This window comes from Coptis chinensis, chromosome 4 (assembly GCF_015680905.1).
Source record: "Coptis chinensis isolate HL-2020 chromosome 4, ASM1568090v1, whole genome shotgun sequence".
In the NCBI taxonomy this organism is placed as follows: Eukaryota; Viridiplantae; Streptophyta; class Magnoliopsida; order Ranunculales; family Ranunculaceae; genus Coptis; species Coptis chinensis.
Window position 1 is genome coordinate 86,363,768 of NC_141459.1, and position 23,449 is coordinate 86,387,216.

Below are 23,449 nucleotides of genomic sequence, written 5' to 3' on the forward strand. Positions count from 1 at the left end.
TGTCTAGAATCAAATGTCATGTGGTCTGTGGCACCGGAATCAATTATCCACGCACTATTAGAAACAAATGCAGACGTATGTAAAACCTTACCACCATTACCTGCAGCTGCTAGAAGAGAAGAGGCCTTTCCAGTGACATTCGCCTCCTCTGTCTTTGTTTCAACAATTGCAGCAGTGGAGATCCGCGTGGACTTCGGCTTCCGTGGATCATGGTTATGATCCCACCATTCTGGATACCCCACAAGTTCAAAACATCGACTTTTGGTGTGACCAGTTTGTTCACAATGAGTGCATTTGTAGGTGGACTTGTCGGCACCATTAGGATTGCTCAACTTGGTGCGGTCTTGTTGCTTTAGAGGAGGGCGGTTGCGGGCCACCATGGCTGAAGCTTCAGTATTTTCAGCCTCTCCATTCATTGTTGTGCGCCGAACAGACTCACAGCGATTCAGTGCATAACATTCTTCTAATTCAGGCATAGGCTCCTTGCGCAAAATTTCGCCACAAATCTGTTCGAACTCACCATCCAATCCGGCAAGGAATATATGCACTCTTAGCCATTCAATCACCTTCCGATATGCTGCAACATCATCGGGATGCTTCATAACCACCTTATCACGGTGATCTAACTCACGAAAAATTTCAGTTAACTCTCCATAATAAACAGAGAGAGTTTTTCCATTTTGTTTGGCCGTAAAGGCCTTTTGATTCAAGGTATAAACCTGCAATTCATCGCTTCCATCATAGAATGCCTTTGAGAGGGCATCCCATATCTCTCTAGCAGTGGGTAAGCGGATGTATCGCTTCATGATTTCAAGACTTATTGACATCAACAACCATCGCTTGACTTTTTGGTTTTCCGCATACCATTTGCCGTACCTTTCATCTAATTCTGCGGGCTGCGTGGTGTTGCCACGAATATACGAGAGTTTTTCACGTTCTGCGATATGCATCTCAATGATTTGAGACCATAAATCATAGTTTGATTCGGTGAGGGTGATTCCTGCATTGAATACTGACCCTTCGGATTGAACAATAATGGATTTGGTGTCATCCTTTGCCATGACGAACTATATAGGAATTTTGGTGGGTTAGGATGTGCGGTGGTGGTGGTGGGCTATTGGTAATCAAACCCTAGCAACACTGATTCGAGAGTGCGGCTAGGAGTTTTAGAACCTCGCTCTTGATACCATGTTGAATATTAGGGTTCTTTTATTCATTCATTCATTGTAATATATTTACACTGAGAACACCTACATATATAGTGTAGGATCCTTAGAGTAGATCCTACAATATAGCACTTCCTATAATTACAAGTCTCAAGAATAGGAAAGACTTGCAGCCCAATATGGCAATACTCTACAAGCTGAACTCTGAAGCACCCAATTCTTACATGCTGAACAACCCTCTAACTTTCTCAGTAAATGTTGAAAAACTCCTATTCAACAATGAAAGAAGTATTTGAACAGAACAGTGGGATTTATTTTTAACAGAATTCCACCAGAAAAGTTTAGCCCACATTTATTTTCATTATTAAAACTTACTACAAATTTCATATCGAAGTGAAAAATTCGATAAATATTAGCTCCAATGTGATTGAATTGAATTGGATCGCAACCAGCCAACACGGTTTATGATCTTGTTCCCTGGGGGTTCATCCAAATATCTTAGTTTCATACTTTCATATTGGGAAGAAATAAATAAATAAATAACTCATTAATGTACGCACACTCAATGGACCTTGATATCTTAAACAAAACCTAAATAAGCTAGAAACTTTCCAATCACAAGAACATAACTGGAACAACAATAAGCATCATTCTTAAAAATTAATATTACAACATAATTGTAACTCAAGATTTTCACCTCAAGCATCAAGGCACTTCCAAATGCTTTCTTGTATAATCTGAGATTGGAGTAATAGCCAAAGTTCACTAGGGGAATTGTCTAAGGGACATAATCCTCTTCACCCTCTCGGTTATCATCCAAAAAGTTGTTGAACTTATATAATTTGTCACTATTAGCATAATAGCCTTGATTGTTTCCAGTGTGAACTTCTTTAGAACTTCCCCTTAAAGATTTGTATGCTTGGCCGTGTAGAGTTTCGTCGTTGAGATCATAATAGTACCTACCATTTTCCAAAAATCTGGTGTCGCTCATGCCTTGTTGCTGGTTAGGATACTGATTCTTGTTGTTATAGTTGTAGTAGCCATTGTTTCCCTTCATCCTTTTTTGCCTGGTCTCAAACCCATTATAGTGGTTGTCATTGTTGTTGCTGTTGTAAGGGATACCATTGTTAAACATGTACTCAGAGTTCTCACCACCGTTGTACTCTTTGGTAGATTTCTGGGGAGTGCTGGAATAAGTGAAGCCTGCTTCTTGGTTATTGTTGTTGCTGTTGTAAGGGATAGCATTGTTAAACATGTACTCGGAGTTCTCACCACCGTTGTACTCTTCGGTAGACTTCTGGGGAGTGCTGGAGTAAGCGAAGCCTGCTTCTTGGTCCATGTCACGGCCATAGAGGCCATAGCCATTGTGATTCTCTTGGGTAAAGCTTGGTTGCTCGTCTTGTTTGTGCGAGCTAATTGACTTCTTTGGAGAAAGCTCAGTCACTTCGACATTGTTGTTACCACTATTGATGTTGGTGTTGGTATTGTCACGAGAGACCTTACTGAAGAATTGGTTTTCCCTTGCATGAATTTGTGGGGAGGAAATAAAAAAGAAGAGGAAGAGGAAACAGAGGATTTTGGCAGGGGAAGCCATAAGTGAGATAGGAGGAAAAGGTATTGGTTGGTGCTCAGTGTAGTGGGGAAGAATTGTGAAGATACAAAGGCCATTAAATAGAGCTAAAATTTATGAGTTTGGCATGGAGACAAGGAAGAATGGGTGATGATTATGGTGCCGTTCCCCAGTTGAAGGTAAAAACACCTTAACAAGGTTTCCTATTTTCTGTACACACAGAAAATTCTCTGGAGGGCCATTAAATTCTCTTTTCTAGTTGGACAGCCGACTCTTTTAAGTTGGGAGAGTTTATATGTCTCAACATGATTAAGTAGCATGAAACAAAGATTTCCAGTGGGGAAAACTTTATCCCAGCATTAGCCACACTGAACAGATAAATTTTGAAGCTTTTCTAGTATATGGTCCAAGTGTTAATGGTAAGTTAATGGTAATGTAAATATGTAACACGAACTGAATGCACTATATAGTATGTACATATTAACAATGGAACTGGCAATTAGTCTTGTTAGGAAAAATAGTCAAATAGGGTAACAAACTAAACCCGAAGATTCCATTGAGGCAACAAACTTTTTTATCCATCAATTAGGTAACCAACTTTGCCGTTATGATATAGCAATGGTTTCTCTGGCTGGGATCTTGTCAATGACTAATTGAGTTTAAGCTCAATTGCAGTCATGATCGAATGATATAGCAATGGCTTCTCCTGACTTACTTTGTAAGAATACCAAATAAATAATTTTGATATAAATTAAGTACTTCTACAACTCGAAGGCATCATGCTTGATTCCATTTCTAAATAAAGCTAGTGACTTTGGCTTACTTTCGATCAACTAATGAATTTTAGAACATAATTCTTTTATTAATATGTAATTCAAGCCAGAACGTTTGTTAGATAATATAATCATCCCCTATTTTCATAACATACAAGTGGGGAAGAGTTGTGATAGTGACTAATTACAAGTTTACAACACAAGGGGGTGCGTTTCTTGACTGTTAACTGTAAAGTTATCTCCAATCTCCACAATTGAAGGAAATTGTGCGTGGAATGTGGAGTGTTGGGGCATGTAAAGTTAATGTCATTTTGTGCACTACATGTGCATTCTTAAGTATTTCCAATTTCGGAGGCTCACCTAATGTTAAAGGCTTGTTTTTTTTTGGTAAACCTTGAAGGCTTTACTACGAACGTGTATAAAAGCTGGTTTTTCAATTACCTGCAAGTTTTACAGCAGTTTATGTATTTCTCCGATCCTTAGAACAAGTCCAATGGAGGGCTGCTTAAAGGAGCTGCTAAGCCCTTGCTATATAGGATTTTTTGGGTTTTTACTTTGTTCGACCAAATATGGCAAATCAAAACTTGAATTCATTCCAATCGCTCTTTTGTGTTTTGAAGTGCTAAAATGGATACGAACGTCACAGTTTTTGCCATCCGTCCAAATTTAACACACAAACGGTAGAAATTGTGTTGTCCGTCTAACATTTTGATTTTTGGGGTGCTATATAGCCTTTAGCAGCCCATATAGCACCCATTGGACTTGCTCTTAGCTAGGACTGATGTTCCCTTGTAGCCTTTTAGCACGTGTAGTTGTGATTCTTGATAGAAATTTCCTCCATTATTAGATGGAAATTTTGTTGATTCTATGGATTTCTTTCCATGCTTTATAGCTATTCAATGCTACAAACCAACCTCTATTTTGGGTACATCCTTCTAACGAGCTAGGATGACTAGTGGGGTATATAACTAAGTTTCATCTCTTGACCGTTTGTTTAGACTTGTAAATATCGATGCCTCTTACCTAACCGTGCTAACTACTTTACTTAATGGTTCTTAAAACTATGACTGTTTTCCCTTATCTAGCTTTGATTTGATAGTAGTTTATAATGTGATTGAGATGTTTTGCACTTTCGCGTAATGAAAAAGCTGCTACCGAGTGGTAGCAGTCGGGGAAGAATAGTATGAGAAGGATAGGGATGTTATACAATTTACAGCATTTCAAGAAAACTCTTAATGTGGTTAGTTGGGCGGGCAATTTAAGTACTAAGAAAGGAAAGATCATATGGTTGAGCTACTTTACTAAATGATAATTTAGTTCACAAATCACAACCAGTAATATACAATGGTTACTAGCGCACAGCCCTCGCAACCAGGTATGGCATTCAGTTAACAGTTCCGCACTTCCACAGAACAGAATTCTTCTACATATGTTTTTTTGGTTTTTTGGTAGTTTCTTTGAGGTAGCAAGTTGGTGTTAGGCGCGCAGTTCCCAACTTCAGAAAATGATAAATACTGAGTTTTCGCCTGACATAAAATTTGTGTTACGTATCTTGCTCAACACAGTAGTACATTTGAGTACAGTACCAGTGCATAGTATATATGCATAACGCATGATACACTCATACACAACAATATGCAAGTACATAATCCATGATCGGAAAAAAACAAGTACATAATCCTTGTCGGTCTTCTAAAACTCTGCTATATATATAACTGATGCGTTTCTGTCACGTGCTGTAAAACTTACATAGAACTTGTACATACACATCAGTTTCCGAACCTCAAAAGCCATGTGATTTTGGTACAAAACTTAGAGAAATTGTGTACAATTTGTAATGACTTCGGTACAGATTTTAAAATTCTTGGTATTGGTTCACAAATCATTTAAAAATACACTTATAACTGGTTGTCGATTGCAATCAGGTGTAGGTTCTCATGATCTCATCATACTTTAGCCCCAATTTAATTTTCCGGAATCCAATAAAAACTGTGTTCGAAGCCAAATCTAGCGATAGTGTGAGACAGAGACTATTACTCTATTAATTTAGGTTGCTTTCAATTTTTTCCATGGTTGTATTTATGCCAATTATTATCCACAACAACTAGTCCGGCCTCTTAATCAATTTTCGGCTTGTGAGTACTGAAGAGTGCAACTTATGGCGCGGTGAGTGGAATATACTGCAATGCGTACTCTAGAGTCTAGACAGTCTAGACTCTAGAGAGTGCTTAGTGCCGAGTAGTCTCGAGGTAGTCTTTCGGAGTGTACAATTAAGCTGCCAACTTATGGTGTTATGAGTCCAAGAGGAAGTTTTTTTTCCGATTGGATCCCCCAGAAAGGCCCAGAGGAAGTTGGATCAACTTGGGCTTACTAGATAAAGATGCAATGTCTGAAGGCTATACACTCCAATTACTCTTCTAACCCCATACATATCTAATCTAACTCCTATAAAGAAAACGAGGGCTTCAATAGTAAATTCATCACGCCATTAATTTTTTTTCCGATTTTACCCCTTGCCAAACACGAATATTATAACTCATGCCATTTTTTATTTTATTTTTTTTATTTTGCCTTTTTATCTAACTCCTATAAAAAAAACGAAAGCTTCAGCAGTCCATAAATTAATGAAAAATAAAATAAAATCGGAAATTGTTAACGTGGCGGAAACACGTACAAAGAGGCTAGTACATATAACATATACACATATTTACTTATTTAGTATGGTAGATAACAAACTCTCTATTAGATACGGATTATGTTGTCCACGAGTCCGTCCATAACTATATAATAATGGACGGCAGAAATTGTGACTGTAGAAGGAAGTGGGGAGCAAAAGAGGAATTGTTCAGGGAGAACAGGAAGTAACATGTGGAGATCAATCAGATAATGTTTTGGATGGTTAATTCTGCACTTCATCTCCTGTTATCTATCTATAATCCATTCCAAATATACTCTTTGTTTTTTATAATTGCAAATGTACTTAGTGTACTTTTTATACACGACTTTCCAACACAATATTTCCGTTGAGCTGTTTGAGCATGAGCTACTTCGGACTTGAATTAGGTTTATTTATGTTACGATTTGTAGTGAACACTGAACACTCATATTGAAGAAACGAAATTGGATTAGGTTATAAGTTTTAGCAAAAGATCAATTAATCGCGGAAATCCTCAGCTTTCTACCTTGTAATTTTCCATAATATTACTGTCAATTTTACATGTCCAGCTACTTTTAATTGTCATACAACTCAGTATCCACACTGATATCTCATATCTATCCATGATTCCATGCTAATATTTGTACACCAAACACATTTATTCAATAAATCATAAATAACGACTCAAGACTCTTCACCAACAAATGGATCCCAAACTAAAAGTGATAACAAGAAAAGATTAGGAACCAAAAAAGGAATCAAAGGATTGACATCACTTCCAAGTCTTTTTCTTCTCAATCTTTTTCTATAATACCCTCTTCTTTCCTCTTCTCCCCATTGTGCAGGTACTTCTTCAACTCCTTTAGCAAGAATCAATGGTGGTGGTTGTTGAAATGGGCATTTTGAACGCCATGAAGTCTCAGGGCAACCTAATCTTGATACCCTTTTCAAGAAAAGAGAGAATCCCCATTTGAGATAAAGAGATGGGAATTTGTTTTGGGTATTTTTGTTGCATAGAATTGGTGGGTAGTCCCAGTTAAGATAGCATGGGATTTGGTTTGATATGAAGAATTGTGAATGGAGAGAAGGGGTGGTTGTTTGGTGCGTTAGAATGTGGGTTACAGCTACGAGTCTTCGTTCCCAAGTTGTTTCTTCCATTATTTCATTAAGAAAAACTTATTTTCCTTGAGGTGTTCTTGGCTGCTTTGATGAACATATCTAGAGGCCTACAAGGCTACAAGACTACAACAGTACATCTTTACATGGGCCTGCTGCGTTTGGAGTTAAGCCCGCAACTTGGGCGGGCTTAGCCCAAGCCCGACTGATTTGTAGCTGCAAAGACTGCAATTGTATCCAACAAAATTTTCACCATGAAATTTGGGTTTGGGGCAGATGGAATGTATCATTTTGACCCGCGAGTGTATCCAACAATTTTTTTTTTAAAATACCAATCCAACAAATTTCGTGTTGACAACTGTTATTCTTAGTTATATTAATTCAGCTTCAGCGTTTAGACAACCATATGTCAATTGTCTAGCCCATGGTCACGAATAGTCCTAGTCTAAGTTTATTAACTATGTCGATAATATTTTTTTTTCGCTACAATACTATGTCGATGATAAAGCATATGGAAAACTGAAAAACCATCCAAATATATTATAATCATTACAAAAGTTCTGGATTTTTTTTAAGAAAATGCATCACTGCCTCTTCATATATGTTGCCCCCCTAACCCAGATTCCTGGCTCCGTCGTCACTGACTAGCCTCCTCATGTTTCTCTAACTTTATAACTGTTGCGTTGTTGGGGTTTTTACCATCAGAGAAACTCAACACATACGCCCTCAGACCAACTCGACCAATTGTAAATCAAGACATCTGCTGATTAGAGTGTCGATCTACTTTCACTTTGGTCAAGCTTTTAAATGAGTTTCTTTCGCCACCAGTGCTCGGCCCGGCGTCCAAAACACATCATTAAAACGTCCCTAACATGGACATGCCAATATATATTTAAAGTCTGGAAAATGCCAGCAATGCGCTGCATGCATGCATGGTCTCCAAAGGTGCCAAATTGTTGCTTCTTACATACAAATAACAGAAAACGGTAGTATATATTTTGCTGGTAAAATGTGTTGTCCAAGGCTTTCCCTTTGGATAGGGGGAAACTCATTTATTTGCGTGTTTTGACTATAAACACTCGGCCATTATTTACTGTTTTTTGGTGAGTAGATAATTCAAATTCCATCTCAAGACCACTGGAAACACTAGTGGAAAAAAGGGTTTTTGTGACTGTTCTAAAATATTTTTTGTGAATGTTGTTTTCGAAACGGTCACAAATGACATAAAAATGTTTTTGTGACCGTTTTCAAAGTGTTTTTGTGACGGTCGTTTCCAGAAGAGTGATAACAATAGTCTTCACGTTGAAAACAATATCTCGCCCATCTTAAAACTGATGGTTCTAGAGAACCAGTCTCAAACTGAATTACATTTTTGTCACTGTTTAAATATCACAAGGTCAGTTTGGTCATTGCGTTAGTTATAAAAAACTGAAATTAGGAGACACAACACACGAATCTAAAAAGAACAACCACTACTCTCGTCTTTCGCAGTCAACACCAGTTCTTAACTAATGCCGCCAAAGTACCAAACATCTTGACACATTGATGAGGGTAAGGTTTCTCAAGTTGTAATCGAGTGTGGGAAGCATCAAATTCACGCTCTCCTTTCTCTCTCTCTTGCGATCTGGAACCTCCACTAACGGTTCAAGATTCCTAATCCTTGAAATGGGAGCACTTTCTCGGTTAACATTTATAAGATGTAGACGGTGGGTTTTCAGTAATGTCACTTGTTGCTTTAGTTTTATAATGTAATTCAGTCTTTTAAAGTTTTATCCTATTTCTGAAAATGATGAATGATTAGGGATGTGATTACTGTGATTGCTTACTTTGTTAAGGTTTTACCTATGCTTGCTTGAATATATATAACCTGACTCAAAGCGTAGATTTTGTGAACAAAAGATGTGGTGGTGTTGGTCGTTTAACTCTTTTTTTGGCTCAGTTGAGCAAAACATTGCTGATAGATTGCGAGAGGCGCCATGGGATTGATATGGGTGATTATAAGGACAACAATCTGTACACAGTCGAGCATGAGCACATTTTTCCACAAAGGTAACGAGTTATAAACCTTATTAATTGTGTTGCATCTTCAATAATATATAACCAATAGTGAATATCTCTGTCTTCAATTTTTGTGCAATTGATATAGCCGTTAGACAGTCACTCTCAATTCTCAAGCTGTCTTTCATTGAGTTCTCGACGATCCAGAAAATCTACTTGTTAAGGGGAGAACAACGCAATGGATGGGACAAAGTGGGTGACATTTTTAGGTTTATTTGCTCAGTGATCCTCAAGACTGCATACAATGTTGCAACCCGATAGACGAACAAATTCTAAGATACCACTTAGATAGTTGAATTTGAAGAAATTAACTTGGGCTACCTATGTCCAAGTTTGCAAGGTTAGTGGTGCTCCTCTTGGTTTGATGTTCTTTGAATATTCATCGATCATATCTATCATATCTGTGTACTTTGTTGAATATGGCTGTAGTGCTAGTATATTACAAGGCCCACTAGGAAGCCACAAAAACATCTTCTTTGCAAAGTCTTAATGCCTTATTAGTCATTATTTGCTTTGATTACTTAATTTATTTATTTTGAGTTTCTTATGTATTTGGTTGGGTACTTGTGATTATGAAACGTAGTTGTTTCGACCCACACATACGTGGCAAACGTCCACTATTAGGGGTCTTTATTTTATTCGTTTAATCAACAGGGCTAAAGCCCAATTCGCGATATCATGGATCAATATCTGGGCCCATTAACTCGTGTGTCTAAAGGTGAACCTTAGCCATATGGCTTGCCACTAATGTACATTGATTTATGTCAGGATTCATTTTTATCAAAAAGATAATTATCGGTTAACGGTTATACTCCATTACAATTACTCGAGCTACAAGATTACTCGAGCTACAAGGACTCTACTCTACCTATATAAATACCACATTATTTTTCATAAGGAACTACGTTGAAACTTGATCCCTAGAGAGAATAGATCTTGGAGTGCGTGGCGACCATTATTTAGTTCGGTTTTCATCTCCCAACATCAAATTCCTCTGTTTTCTTAGTCGCGTTCTTTACTATTGCTCTCGTTGTGTTGAAGCGGTTCTTTGCCGAAACATAATTGGCGCCGTCTGTGGAGATTTTAGAATTCATCATCGCGTGAAACAATCAAGATGGTAAGCCAAGAAGCCGGACCAAATAGTCGACATATTCCTCCCGCTAATAATACTCATGACCACCGAAATTTAAATCGGCCAATGCAAGAACCATTGAACAATCAAGTTGCTCCTAGTGGTAGGATCAATTCGCGAACATACAATCAGAAGAAGACCGCGACTTTTTACCTACCAAACGCTACCAATAAACGTATAAACGAAAGAAGGCATCGCTGAGAAAGAAAGTATAAGGAAAAACTTCATCCCGGTGGACCCGGCGGCGACGGGAAAGGCCGACCTCGCAGATTTGCGAAAATCGCCATCTTAGGCAGTCCGATCGGACATGGAAAAAGCGTCCGCGGAAGAAAGTATAAGAAAAACCTTCATCCTAGACCGGACCGACGGCGGGGAAGGCCGACCTCGCAGATTTGAGAAAAACTACCATCCTGCACGTGTCCGACCGGTAGGAATGGAAGGTGTCCGATAAGCAACTAGAGGGAAGACCCACAATCGGACAAACTACCGACCTAGATAGGTCGGTTTACACAAAAAAAAGACAATCTCGGTCGGACTCGAAAGTGTAATACGCTTTAAAATCTCTAACTCTTGTAAGAGGTAATGGCGGTGTCATCTTCTACATAGGCTCGGCGGGGAGTAAATGCGTTTTAAATCTTACGGGTGATTAAGGTGAAATGAATTTCACTCTTTCAATATTTTTTTCGACCGCTTTGGGAAAAATAATGGAGGCTTATATCGATGATATAGTCGTTAAATCGAAGGATACTGGTGATCATCTTTCCGATCTTTAACTTGTTTTGATAGGCTTAACAAGTATAACATGAGACTCAATCCCGCCAAATGTTCTTTTTGGGCCTCTCTTCTAGGAAAATTTCGGGATACCTCATGATTCGTAGAGGTATTGAGGCTAATCGATCGGATCTGGTAGATTATTGATATGCCATCACCCAAAAAAAATAAGAAGGAAATTCAACGACTTCTTGGTCGGCTTGCCGCTCTTCATAGATTTATTTCTAAATATTTCGATCGTTGTCATCCCTTCTTCCGGACTTTAAAGGGGCAACTTGGAGCGTTGATTGTGAGATGGCATTGCAACAAGCGAAGAAATACTTGGTCGATCCTCTATATTGACAAGTTCTTCTACGAAGTCAACCTATTGGCATATATCTAGCAGCCTTCAACTCAAGTCGTTAGTGCCGTTCTTTTCGTCGATGATGGTAGGCCGTCTTTTTATCGAAGAAGGCGTTAACCGGAGCCGAGTCTCGTTATTCAAAGATGGAAAAATTGCACTTGCATTGGTTCATGCCGGCTTCGTCGGTTAAAACCATACTTCGGGGAGGTTGGTCGAGTTTATCTCGAGTATCCCTTACGCAAGATCTTTTCGTAATGCACAAGAATCAAGCAGATTAGCCAAATGGGAAAGTTATCTTAATGCATATAGCATTGTCTTTGAAAGTCGTCATCTCTTGAAAAAGGACATGCTCGCCTCTTTGGTAGCTGATTTTCCGATTGATGATTCTCCTATTGACGATTTTTTGCGCCAGGAAGAATCTATGGAAGACATTCTGGCGCCAATAACTGGGGGCGACGAAGACCAACTTGAAAATGCAATTCCTAAACCTATTGACCTATGTATTGTTTACTTTCGGATGGCTCCCATAGTAACCGGGTCGGAATTGGATGTGTTTTATTAAACCCGGGCGGAGAAAAGATTGGGAAATCATGCGACTTGGCTTCGCCGCTTCAAATAACGGCCAGTATGAGGATGTCATTTGTGCCTTGAGAACAACTTTGACGGGGCGAAAGCTCGGTTATACACGGATTTCGCCTTGTTTGCAAATCGGTTTGGTCGGTCTTTTGAAGCAAAGAGATGAGCATATGGCGGCTTATCTTAGTTTGATACATAATCTTGCTCGACAATTTGATAGCATCTCTATCACTCAAAGACCCCGAAATGACTTACGTCATGCAGATTCATTGGCTTATCTCTTCGCGGCCGTTAGAAGCGAAGGGCTTGACACATCACTTTTGCAGTCATTTTTTCGTCAGTCTAAGTTTGAACGTTTTTACACTCGCTTAATTCATTACTACCATTATGAAAAAATCTGACGAAGTTACTACGTTTAACTTCGCTAGTCTAAGTTTGAACGTTTTTACGCTCGCTTAGTTCGTTTATATCGCTATGACAAAATCTGACGAAGTTATGACATTTAACTTTGTCAGTCTAAGTTTGAACGTTTTTACGCTCGCTTAGTCCATTACTATCGTTCAGACAAAATCGACAAGGTTACCACATTTAGCCTTCACTAAGTTAAGTTTGAGCGTTTTTATGCTCGCTTAGCCTAATTTTGCAAAGTTAAGCACGATTGGGGCGTTTTTTCTCTACATGGGGGCGTCTCGTTCTATTTCATTTCAACTACATAAATCAACAACATTGTCGGTTTTCACGGTATGTTATCGTCACAAAACAACATTCAATAGCAAACACATATTTTATTTTATTTATTTTTCATCAAAAGAAGTTTTAGCTCTATGGTATTACATTCACACAATTACCTAATCCATTGTCTCTGCATCAATTATCTTACGATGCCGCTCGAGTAAATCTTAGTTTTTTTTTGAAATCTGATTAAAGCCGCTTAGCACTTTTCGGTTAACTATCTTCCGCGATTCATTATTTTTTCTAAGACATTGTGCCGATCTTTCTACGAAAAAAATTTCGACGAAATTTTTTCGTCAACGTCATTATTTTTTCTAAAGCATTGTGCCGATCTTTCTATGAAAAATTTTCGGCGAAAAACTTCATTATTTTTCTATGGCATTGTGCCGATCTTTCTCCGAAAAATTTTCCGAGCGAAAATTTTCGTCAGCATCATTATTTTTTCTAAGGCATTATGCCGATCTTTCTACGAAAATTTTCGTCATCTTCATTATTTTTTCTAAGTCATTGTGCCGATCTTTATACGAAAAAATTTCCGAGCGAAAATTTTCGTCAACGTCGTTATTTTTTTTAAAGGCATTGTGCCGATCTTTTCTGAAAAAAATTTCGTCAGCGTCGTTATTTTTTCTAAAGCATTGTGCCGATCTTTATACGAAAAATTTTCCGAGCGAAAATTTTCGTCAACGTCGTTATTTTTTCTAAGGCATTGTGCCGATCTTTCTACGAAAAAAATTTCGTCAGCGTCGTTATTTTTTCTAAAGCATTGTGCCGATCTTTATAAGAAAAAATTTCCGAGCGAAAATTTTCGTCAACGTCGTTATTTTTTCTAAGGCATTGTGCCGATCTTTCTACGAAAAAAATTTCGTCAGCGTCGTTATTTTTTCTAAAGCATTGTGCCGATCTTTCTACGAAAAATTTTCCGAGCGGAAATTTTCGTCAGCTTCATTATTTTTTCTAAGGCATTGTGCCGATCTTTCTATGAAAAAAAATTCGATGAAAATTTTTTTCGTTAACGCGTCGTTTATTTTTCTAAAGCATTGTGCCGATCTTTCTACGAAAAAATTTCCGGCGAAAATTTTTAAACTTCATTATTTTTCTAAGGCATTGTGCCGATCTTTCTCGTAAAATTTCTCGAGAGCAAAAAATTTGTGGTCATTATTTTTTTCTAATTGCCGATCTTTTCTACGAGAATTTTTACGAAGCGAAAAATTTTCATCGACTTCATTATTTTTTTTCCTTCGCGAGTTATGTTTTGTTGTGTTCGATCCTTTGTTCCAAGTTAAGCTTATCACTTCTTAATCGGTTTAAATTCGTGCTTATCCACTACACCATAACAGGCTATTTGCAGCGGCAAAAACCGTTGCTAATAATTTTCATAGCGCTTTTAAGTGTTGCAAATATGGCGTGGGTAAAGTGTTGGAAATTTTGCAACGGTTAATAAAGCGTTGCAAAAACAAATTTCCAACGGTTATTAACCGTTGCAATAATGATTTGTAACACTTTTTATAACTGTGTACACAAATTTAAAACCTTTGCAACGGTTTTTAAGCGTTAGTAATTTGTTAAAAAATTACCAACAGTTCTTAAGCGTTGCAAAGTTGTTAGTTAATTTAAAAAAAATTAATTTAAAAGTCGTTTGTAACAGTTATAAACTATTGCTGATGGGTTGCTGCTGATAAAAAAATATAATTTCTCATATTTTGTTTCTCCTCTTTGCCTACAGAACTATCAGAGACCACACAACAACAGTAACAACGTTTCAATCTTTTAACACAAGTGATAGCAAAGAACATATGTTTCAGCAAATTTATCTCATCCTTAAGTAAAACCATATCTTCCACTGATGGCTTCTCTTCCTCCGGAAGTAACTGTTAAGAAGATTTCTATACTGATTTCGTTTCATTATCCTCTTGCTCATTTGTGTTGCCCTCTTGCATCATGGTCTTATCTAGCACGTACAGTTGCCATTGGAACTTCAAAAACATCAGTTTCGCCTGAGTTTTCATCAGAGGTATCAGTTACACTGCTGTCATTCCCATGACTATTCTCTTGGACTTGTGGAGGCGGAGGTGGTGGCGGAGCAGTAGAATCCTGCCCATCTTCGCTTTCAGGAATAACTGGCTCCTTTTTGTTTTTCTCAAGTTCTTCTTGAGCTTCCCTTTTGGCAGCTTCAGTAGAAGCTAACTGGTCTTTCAGTTTCTTAAGCTGTTCTTGTGCCTGGCCCAGTTGGGATTCCAAATCTGCAACTCGTGTCCCGAGTTTCTTCTGATGTAATGAATCGATCAGTTGGGGAACCTCGTGGTGAGCGACGATCACCTAGCTTAGGGCTGCTGCGATCAACTATTGGTCGTTGATGGAGTAGATCAGAATCGGAACCTGATGTCCTCACCTGAAATGGAACCTTAGAAGATTGCCTTTGAGGCACATCTGAAACTCTTTCCCTGGCAGCAAAGTAAACAACGTTTCATATATCCAACTGTGTATAATCCAACTATACTAACATGCAGGTGAACAAACGGTAAAAAAAGATAAAGGACGCACTGTGCTTGAACTTGTAAGCTAACAGCTAATGGCTTAAGAGAACAATTTTCTCCCGCACAATTTTCAACGGCTTAAGCATTTCACCATTATTACAGTCATTGTTTACCCTAAACAAATTCACAATACAGTATATTGTTTTTAACTGCTTATGCCCGCTCAACTAGTTCCAGTATGTTGCCTAGGCACCTAGCCGAGTATAAAGAATGAAAACCAAAAAGCCTTGCAACATGGTTAAAAAAATAAAAAAACAACAGGAGAAGTTGCCAGCTTTTTTTTATTACCATCTCAGCTACTATAATGAGCTATTGAAATACCATGTCAATGATGTCATGGTTACTATCATCGCCCCGCAGTTTCATTACACACTTGCATCAGTTTCAAGCAAATTTGCATATCAAAGTAATACTCCTTGGCTTTAACTTACCATAAATATTCCTTGGCTTTAACTTACCATAAATATTCCTTGGCTTTAACGTACACCCAAGTAATACTCTTTGGCTTTTAACTTACCATAAATATTAAATCACTGGCTTTTCATATTTTGAATCATAGATTAACACCACACACCCTGTGTATGATATTGCAAGTCAAGTCCTGTTTCATCAAAATTCTCATGCCACTATCGTGGAGCTTGTCTCAGACCCTCAGGCCATATAATGTTTAACAGAAGCTATATGTTTTGTAGTCATGAGTCTTGAAACGGTATAAAAACCCATTAGTTCTAATAAATTTCCTGTTTCTAAACCACCATTTAGAAGACTTTCTTGCGTCCATCTAACTTAAAAACAAATTAAACGACATAGAGACAAGAAACATTATTTTAAGTGCAACAAGTGCATGTTTTAACTTTATCTTTGATAACCATGATGCAATTCCAAGAAAGTAGTACAAAACGTGTATGTTTGCAAAAAGTACTTCCCATCTGGTAAGCAATCCCAAAACAACACTTTTACACCCGACTTACATAACATTATTTGCACTAGAATACACGCGTGTATCTCGATACAAATCAACAATCACCAATTATTATGTATAATAAGTAGGTAAGAATAGAATTATTGATCCAAAAAACAATAAGAGCCCTTTATATCCAAAAAATTTCTGAAGAAATCATAAAAGGACAAGATTACAACCGCATCACAAACACCCATAAGAACTTCAAGGTGGTAAAGCAGTTGCTTCCCCACATTTAGTTAAAGTGAAAAGGAGTTTATGGAGATCAACATTATTCAAGACGCGCCAAAAGCATTTTAAAATACAACATTAATTCCTTTTTTGAGATGTAGTTAGCCTTGAATTCATGGTAAGAACTATAAGAACAATAGCTACAATGGAGATGGGATTGCTTTGATCCTTCATATTTTACTCTAAACTCTCAAAGAAATTTGTACAAACAAAAACAAGATGACACAAGTGTAATATACTAATATATGTAGGAAATGCAACAGAGGAATATTCCTATTTAATTAATATATATGTAGGAAATACTAATATAAGATTCCATTTATCTTATAAATATCAAATAACTACTACACAACTCCTAACCTACCAATATGAGTTTAGGTTCCACAGAGATGCAGTCAACATTTGAGACAGTTTGATGGTTCATACCTCCTTTCCAAAACAGCACCACTGCGGGTGCCCTGAAACTATTGGTTAGTGCTGGGAAACAAGCAAGTGCCTCCTCACCTGGGCCGAGAAGCAAGATTGCACCACTAACCATTTAGTTACTTTGTTCACTGACTTGTGCGATCTGTTCACTGAAAACAAGTCAAAGCTAACAGATGAACTAGTTTTCCCACATGAAACAGAACCATTTAATGAACACATAAACCGACAAAATGATATTAACTAATTAGAAGTCCTTGGGACATATTTTCATATACAGAAGAGCTAAAAATCGCTTTACAAAAAAAAGAATTACACAAGCACCCAGGCAACAGCAGAAAGTCATTTTTAGTGTTGTATTTTATAGAGCAAGGTATGCGCAACAGCCCCATGACACTACTCATGTGTATGTCAAAGCCAATCCACGCTAAATTATTGTCAACATAAGTTCAACAAAGAGTCTCAATGTAAACAAGTTGACGTAAGCTCTATCACAAAGACAACTACTAAAATGTCATATGCAAGACAAATACAACTCTCACTCTCACTACAACACACAAGCAAAACACATAGCACATGAACTATAAACTACACATCATTTGCATTACTTATAAACAACATCGAACCTTTTTCGAAAAGCAGAATATATTGTTTTTCGAAATTACCGCGATGATATTTGCACCAACACTATATATCCGGTGATACAAACCTGCGCCGACAAACACATTTAACTCTCAATAATCAATCACCACATCATTCCCAAACCCACACAAACAAACAAACAAAAAAAAAAATCAGATCTACTCTAACAAATCCATATCCACACCAGAAATGAAATAAAACCGAGCAAATAAGTTTAAAAAACGGTAAAAATGAAAGATTATACCTAGGCATGATACCATCGGTTTGGATTCCATGTGGGAGACAATAGAGTTCCCAACATGAGTTACCAACTTGAATCCCCCCGACTAATATGAATACTAATTATTTCTCTCATTCATTTTCTGCTTTTCATATCTGCATTCTTTTTGCAAAGAAAGAAACTAGATCCGGAAAAATAAGTAGAAAATAAAACCCTAAAAAATCGATTTTCTAGTTATAAACAAATTTGAAGGCAAAGGATAAAAATGACACGGTTACTTTGTTCCTTTGGTTTCCAAAGAAGAACCACCGAAAATTAGTTATTACGGATTCAAGGATTTGAAGAGAGAGAAGTAAACATTTGATGAGTGCGAGATCTATTTTAGGGCTTGAAATTGGATGGTGAGAGAGAGTGAGAGAAGAGAAACAAAGTTATGTTTTATACTTAGACCGAAATTCGCGAAATTTTAATTTGTAACACTTACCGAACGATTTTTAAGTGTTGGCAATTAATTTATGAAATTCATCTAAATAAACCAACACTTTACAACATTGCCAACGCTTATTTAACGTTGGCAACTTGCTAACGGTAAATAACCGTTGCAAAACAAAAAAGGTGCGTGTTGCAAATATCCTATTATGGTGTAGTGATCACTTCCTATTCCGTCGTTTCAAGTTACGGAGCTTATCACTTCTTAATCCGGATTTAAATTCGTGCTTATCACTTCCTATTCCAGATTTAAATTCGTTGCATGAATGTGGTTATCACTTCTCCAACCCGGATATTTTAAATTCTTCCTACCTTATCCAACCCGGATATTTTCAATATACTGGTCCGGCTTAATAGCCCAGGTTTGGGAATCTTTGAAATTCAAAAATTAATTTGTCCATGTGGAGACTCGAACATTGTTCACCCCTCTCACCAACTAGTGGGTGTGCCACTACAGCCTAACCACTTTCTTGAAAGGAATCTAGCTTTTTCCATACTTCTATTAATACTAGATCTGCCAATCCGAGTTAAAAATTGGTTTTCTTTATCGATTTTTTGTCACCTATTTTACTTCTTGCTTCCCCCTCAATCAACTAATTACATTGTAGCCTCATATAAATTAGTTTAAAATTATTTAATGCACAATATTTTAGGCATTTTTTTCGACATTCCATTTTTCTATCATTTCCTTTCGCATGATACTTCGTTATACACTACGCTCACTTTTTTCTTATTCCATTTTTTCCTTGTTTTTCTTTCTCTTCTTTGCCATGTGAACTTTGTTCGCATTGACAAAAAAGGGCGATGTTCGACCACATAATGGGTAAGCGTCCATTATTAGGGGTCTCTATTTTATTCGTTTTAATCAATGGGGCTAAAAGCCCATTCGCAATATCATGGATCAATATCTAAGGCCCATTAACTCATGTGTCTAAGGTGAACCTTAGCCACATGACTTGCCACTAATGTACATTGATTTATGTCCGGATTCATTTCTTATCAAAAAGATAATTATCGGTTAGCGGTTATACTCCATTACAATTACTCAAGCTACAAGATTACTTGAGCTACAAGGACTCTCTACTCTACCTATATAAATACCACATTATTTTTCATAAGGAACTACGTTGAAACTTGATCCCTAGATAATAGATCTTGGGTACATAGGCAACCATTATTTGGTTCAGTTTCATCTCCCCCAACATCAAATTTCTCTGTTTCTTAGTGCGTTCTTTACTATTGCTCTCGTTGTGTTGAAGCAGTTTACTGCCGAAACAGTAGTCTTGGTTTTTGTTTTCCTCTTTCAAGTGCAAAATTATTATGCATGAAAATACATGAACTTTCTTTAAAAGTATGCTACAATGAACTGAATGTTTAGTGATGCATTTACTTGTACTGTTGTACATGGCTTTGTGTTTTTTCTATGTTTGTAGTAATCGTTGTTGAAGGATGCTATAGGAATGGCAAAAAGTTATGGGCTAGAAGTTACTCTTATAACAAAGCCCCTTTCTTGGTTGGGCTTTTTGTTGTTTCTTGCGTGATTTGTTCCATGACAAAGACAGTCCACTAACCCATGAAAATCGGAAGAATAAGTCCTTGTAATTATGATTATATTGGCTTTTGATTTTGCAAAATACAAGTTAGTTCGTCCATCTCTGTAGTACAGTGTTGGGCCATTATAGATGCCTTTGAATTGATTCTATCTTTTAGGTTAGGTAACAAGGTATTTGGTAGGAATAAGAAGTTAGGGCATGTGCTTGTGTTGACTTGTTGAAGGTATATTTTCTTTAATCTTTTCTTAGTCCATGTAAATTATTCGTTGTTTTTCATTTATGATTTCCTTGGTACGTAGAATAAATTGCTTCGAGTGTTAAAGCTACCGTCTCGCATCGTCGGAGGTTTGTACAAATTTTTGCTATTCTTTTTCGTCTTTTGGTGTCTATTCGTTTGTGATTCTCCATGCATGTTAGCTTGTGAATAATTTAACTATTTGATAAATTCATGTTCATTCAAGATTAAGTTTATATTCGTGAATGGAAAATCTAACATTTTTAAATATTTTTATTGTTTGTTATTTTGGTTCTACACTTGTAGGTCTTTTTAGATTGTGAGTTGAAAACAGTTATATTTCTATGAAAGGTTTACCTTTTTATCGTAATGTTTTCTTTTACTAATGACATGGAGTTATGGATCAAGTTTTACTAAGAGCGCTAATATTATCTATCATTTTTTCAATTTTTTGGGATGCCCGGCCAGTACCACTTTTAACAGTTTCTCACTAAAATTTGGCAGTGAAACAGGGTGCCAACTTTCTATAGCTTGTGCAATTTCAGTATGAGCTACCCTTGTATTAATAGGCTCCAAGATATATAATTGATATTGTCACTAACTTATGCTTGAAGAGTGAGGTCATTCAATGGATGTTGTTCTTGATTTAATACTTTGCTCCTTCAATTTGATGAAGTTCTGCAAATTATTTTTCAGGTGTGAATGAGATGGGTTGAGTGGCTAATAAAATTGAAATATAATATTCCATCTAAATATTGAACCAGGTATCATATCATATATAAGTCTTGGACTCAATAAGTTATGGCGGACTATTAGTTACTTTCTTCTTTCATCAATTTAACTTATATTGTATCCCATTCCAGTGAAGAACGATATTTACGAAGCGACCAGACTTGGGCATCTCAAATCAACATTTACATCGTCTCTGCTTGGGGTTTCGTTTATTTTTTTGTCATCATCATTGCTAGCTTATAACATATGCGAGAGAAAGAACCTTGAGAATCTATACTATGTTCAGATTTTGCTAATGTCTTCAAATTTGATAAGAAAGATCTCCAGAGGATATATTAGTGTCTAAATTTCCTTCATTAGTATATTCGTTTATAGTCATAAGTTTGGCTTGTATCAAAATACCAGGGCTTTTAAGTTTTAACTAAGTACTCAATTGGTCACCTCGCATTACATTTAATATAACTCGAGTATTTGATTATCTGTATAGAATTGTAGTTCCATTCTGTGATCGATGCAAACCAGGGTAAATTGTGTCATGCAAACCTTCCAGATTTGTATGTATTCATTTGGTAAAGTAGTGCCAAAGCTTTGTTTTATATCATTATATATTATTTTGATTTTAAACATTAACATTCTTGTTTTATCTCTCTTTCAGATTGTTTTGATGGGGAGAGTACTTGAAGCAAAGATGACCAATGTGTGAAAACCTTTCTTACTTGTAAAAAAGTGGTTTGACTTCAGATCAACTAGTGCCGCGTTTGACAGAACTAGGCACCATAAAGCAAAAGAAGTCGCACACATCTTCTAGTGTAGATTAAGTTTGAATTGAGTTCAATTTATGAGAGAATGTCTTTGAGGCTACGTTCAAGACTATTCACAAGTGTGTCTATGTGCATGTAGCTCTGTAGAGAATTGATATTTTACCGACCTATATATTTATTAGCTTAAACCTTCTATGTGTTTTCTCTAGTGGATTTCGATGTGTATGGAATTACTTATTGGTATAAATTTGTTTGGAATGGAATGTGTTCTCTTAGGATATTTGTTTGGAATATATTCACTATTGATTTTTTTTTTAGAAAAAAATATATATTTATCACAGTTTTTACCAAACCGCCATGACTAGCTGTCTTTTTTGTGACTGTTACAAGATGATTACATTACTGTTTAGTCAAAATAGTCACGAAAGATTTGATTTTTTGTGACGGTTTTTAAGTATATGTTACTGTTTTATGTAGTGGATATAGGCCTATCTGGAGGAAATATTTGTCACGGTTTTGGAAAAAAAAATGAGTCTCATTTGGTCACGGTTTTGGGAAAAAAAAACAGTGACAAGACTTTTTGTCACTGTTTTTAACAGAGATATAAAACCTTTTTTCTTGTAGTGAAATCTTACCGTACATTATGCTTTTGCTAAAACTTGTTATGGTTTCGGTAGACAGTAGCATTTGCAATGAGAAAATTAAAATCAAAATCAGGTAGACATAAATGTAGTGCATTGGCAGCATCAAATCTCAGCTCATCCATAGGCATGACATCACAACTTATGAAAATGCATCATGGCTTATGAAAATGTGGTTTTGAGCTCATGTATTCGAATTAGGGGTGTGCATGGTACCCAATTATCCGAAACCGAACCGGAACTGGAACCGTTTATAGCAGTTCTGGATCTTAAAATGTTAAGACCTATTAAAAGTGGGTCTTTACGAACCGAACCGATAAAGAACCGAAACCGTTAGAACCGAATAGTAAAAAACTGATGGGTACCCAGACCGAAATCGGAACCGATTATTATGATTTTGATTTATAAAATTTAGTATTATATTACACTAAATAAAAGCAAATCAAAACATTATAATATATAGTTTTTGTTTGTTAGGTGTAAAAGTCTATTGACTATATATAGCATATATAATAGTTTATGTGTGTTATTAATTAAATACACGTTTTATAATATTATATTAAACATGTGTATTATAAATGTTAATAATAATGTCAATTCAACATCCACACGTATACTATGAATTAGCTAATACACTATATATATATTAAGTAATACGTGTGTACGTGCTTGATATATATTACATGTGTATATATAGGATAATAAATACGTGCAATGCTAACTAATTAACGATATATACATGTATTTATTATATATATGACGTATGTACATATAGTAGTATAATATAATGTACACGAGTTCGTAAAATAAACGTGTATGTACAATTTATTATATATACTTAAAGTATTTAGAACATTATTGAATGAACATACAAGTATTGAATTTAAGACCATACAAGTACGGAACATGATCGAATGAAAACTTTGAAAAACTATTGAATTTAGGATCATTACTTCATTTGAGAGGACAAAAATATCGGTGGCAAAACTGGCAAATATTATTATCGCACTAAAACCAACTTTAATATCGATTATATAAGTAAAAAATTAATTTTAGCAATAATAATGTATAACCCGAGAAAGAACTGAAACCCAAACTGGAACCGACTTAATTAATGGGTATGGATTCGGGTTT

At 36.4% G+C, this 23,449-nt stretch overlaps 2 protein-coding genes and 2 long non-coding RNA genes across 22 annotated transcripts; 1 reads left to right on the forward strand and 3 right to left on the reverse strand.

Moving 5' to 3' along the window:
- Positions 1-1,719: 1,719 nt before the first annotated feature.
- Positions 1,720-2,818, reverse strand: LOC147505343 (uncharacterized). The gene has a single exon (XM_086557911.1). The coding sequence runs from the start codon at positions 2,758-2,760 to the stop codon at positions 1,945-1,947; it is 816 nt and encodes a 271-aa protein (XP_086414037.1). The 5' UTR covers positions 2,761-2,818; the 3' UTR covers positions 1,720-1,944.
- A 3,987-nt stretch (positions 2,819-6,805) lies between these two features.
- Positions 6,806-7,624, reverse strand: LOC147505344 (uncharacterized). Its single transcript, XM_086604127.1, has one exon. The coding sequence runs from the start codon at positions 7,321-7,323 to the stop codon at positions 6,850-6,852; it is 474 nt and encodes a 157-aa protein (XP_086460253.1). The 5' UTR covers positions 7,324-7,624; the 3' UTR covers positions 6,806-6,849.
- A 1,078-nt stretch (positions 7,625-8,702) lies between these two features.
- On the forward strand, positions 8,703-21,937 carry LOC147505345 (uncharacterized). 15 transcript variants are annotated; one of them, XR_015193285.1, is made up of 7 exons: positions 8,703-8,987; positions 9,221-9,330; positions 9,428-9,679; positions 20,104-20,169; positions 20,246-20,291; positions 20,878-20,945; positions 21,045-21,937. It is a non-coding gene; the product is annotated as an uncharacterized LOC147505345 (long non-coding RNA). The 15 variants fall into 15 exon arrangements; XR_015193278.1 differs by having other exon boundaries at positions 8,705-8,987; positions 20,878-21,937; XR_015193289.1 differs by lacking the exon at positions 20,878-20,945 and having other exon boundaries at positions 8,705-8,987; positions 21,569-21,937.
- Positions 14,567-17,947, reverse strand: LOC147505346 (uncharacterized). 5 transcript variants are annotated; one of them, XR_015193276.1, is made up of 4 exons: positions 17,929-17,947; positions 17,708-17,751; positions 17,046-17,194; positions 14,567-15,334 (listed from the first exon to the last, which is right to left on the reverse strand). It is a non-coding gene; the product is annotated as an uncharacterized LOC147505346 (long non-coding RNA). The 5 variants fall into 5 exon arrangements; XR_015193274.1 differs by having other exon boundaries at positions 17,669-17,751; positions 17,929-17,945; XR_015193275.1 differs by lacking the exon at positions 17,929-17,947 and having other exon boundaries at positions 17,708-17,815.
- Positions 21,938-23,449: the final 1,512 nt, after the last annotated feature.

What these genes read in the sequence shown, in the direction of transcription:
- LOC147505343 (XM_086557911.1), bottom strand. Translation starts at nt 2,760, where the DNA reads ATGGCTTCCCCTGCCAAAATCCTCTGTTTCCTCTTCCTCTTCTTTTTT.
- LOC147505344 (XM_086604127.1), bottom strand. Translation starts at nt 7,323, where the DNA reads ATGGAAGAAACAACTTGGGAACGAAGACTCGTAGCTGTAACCCACATT.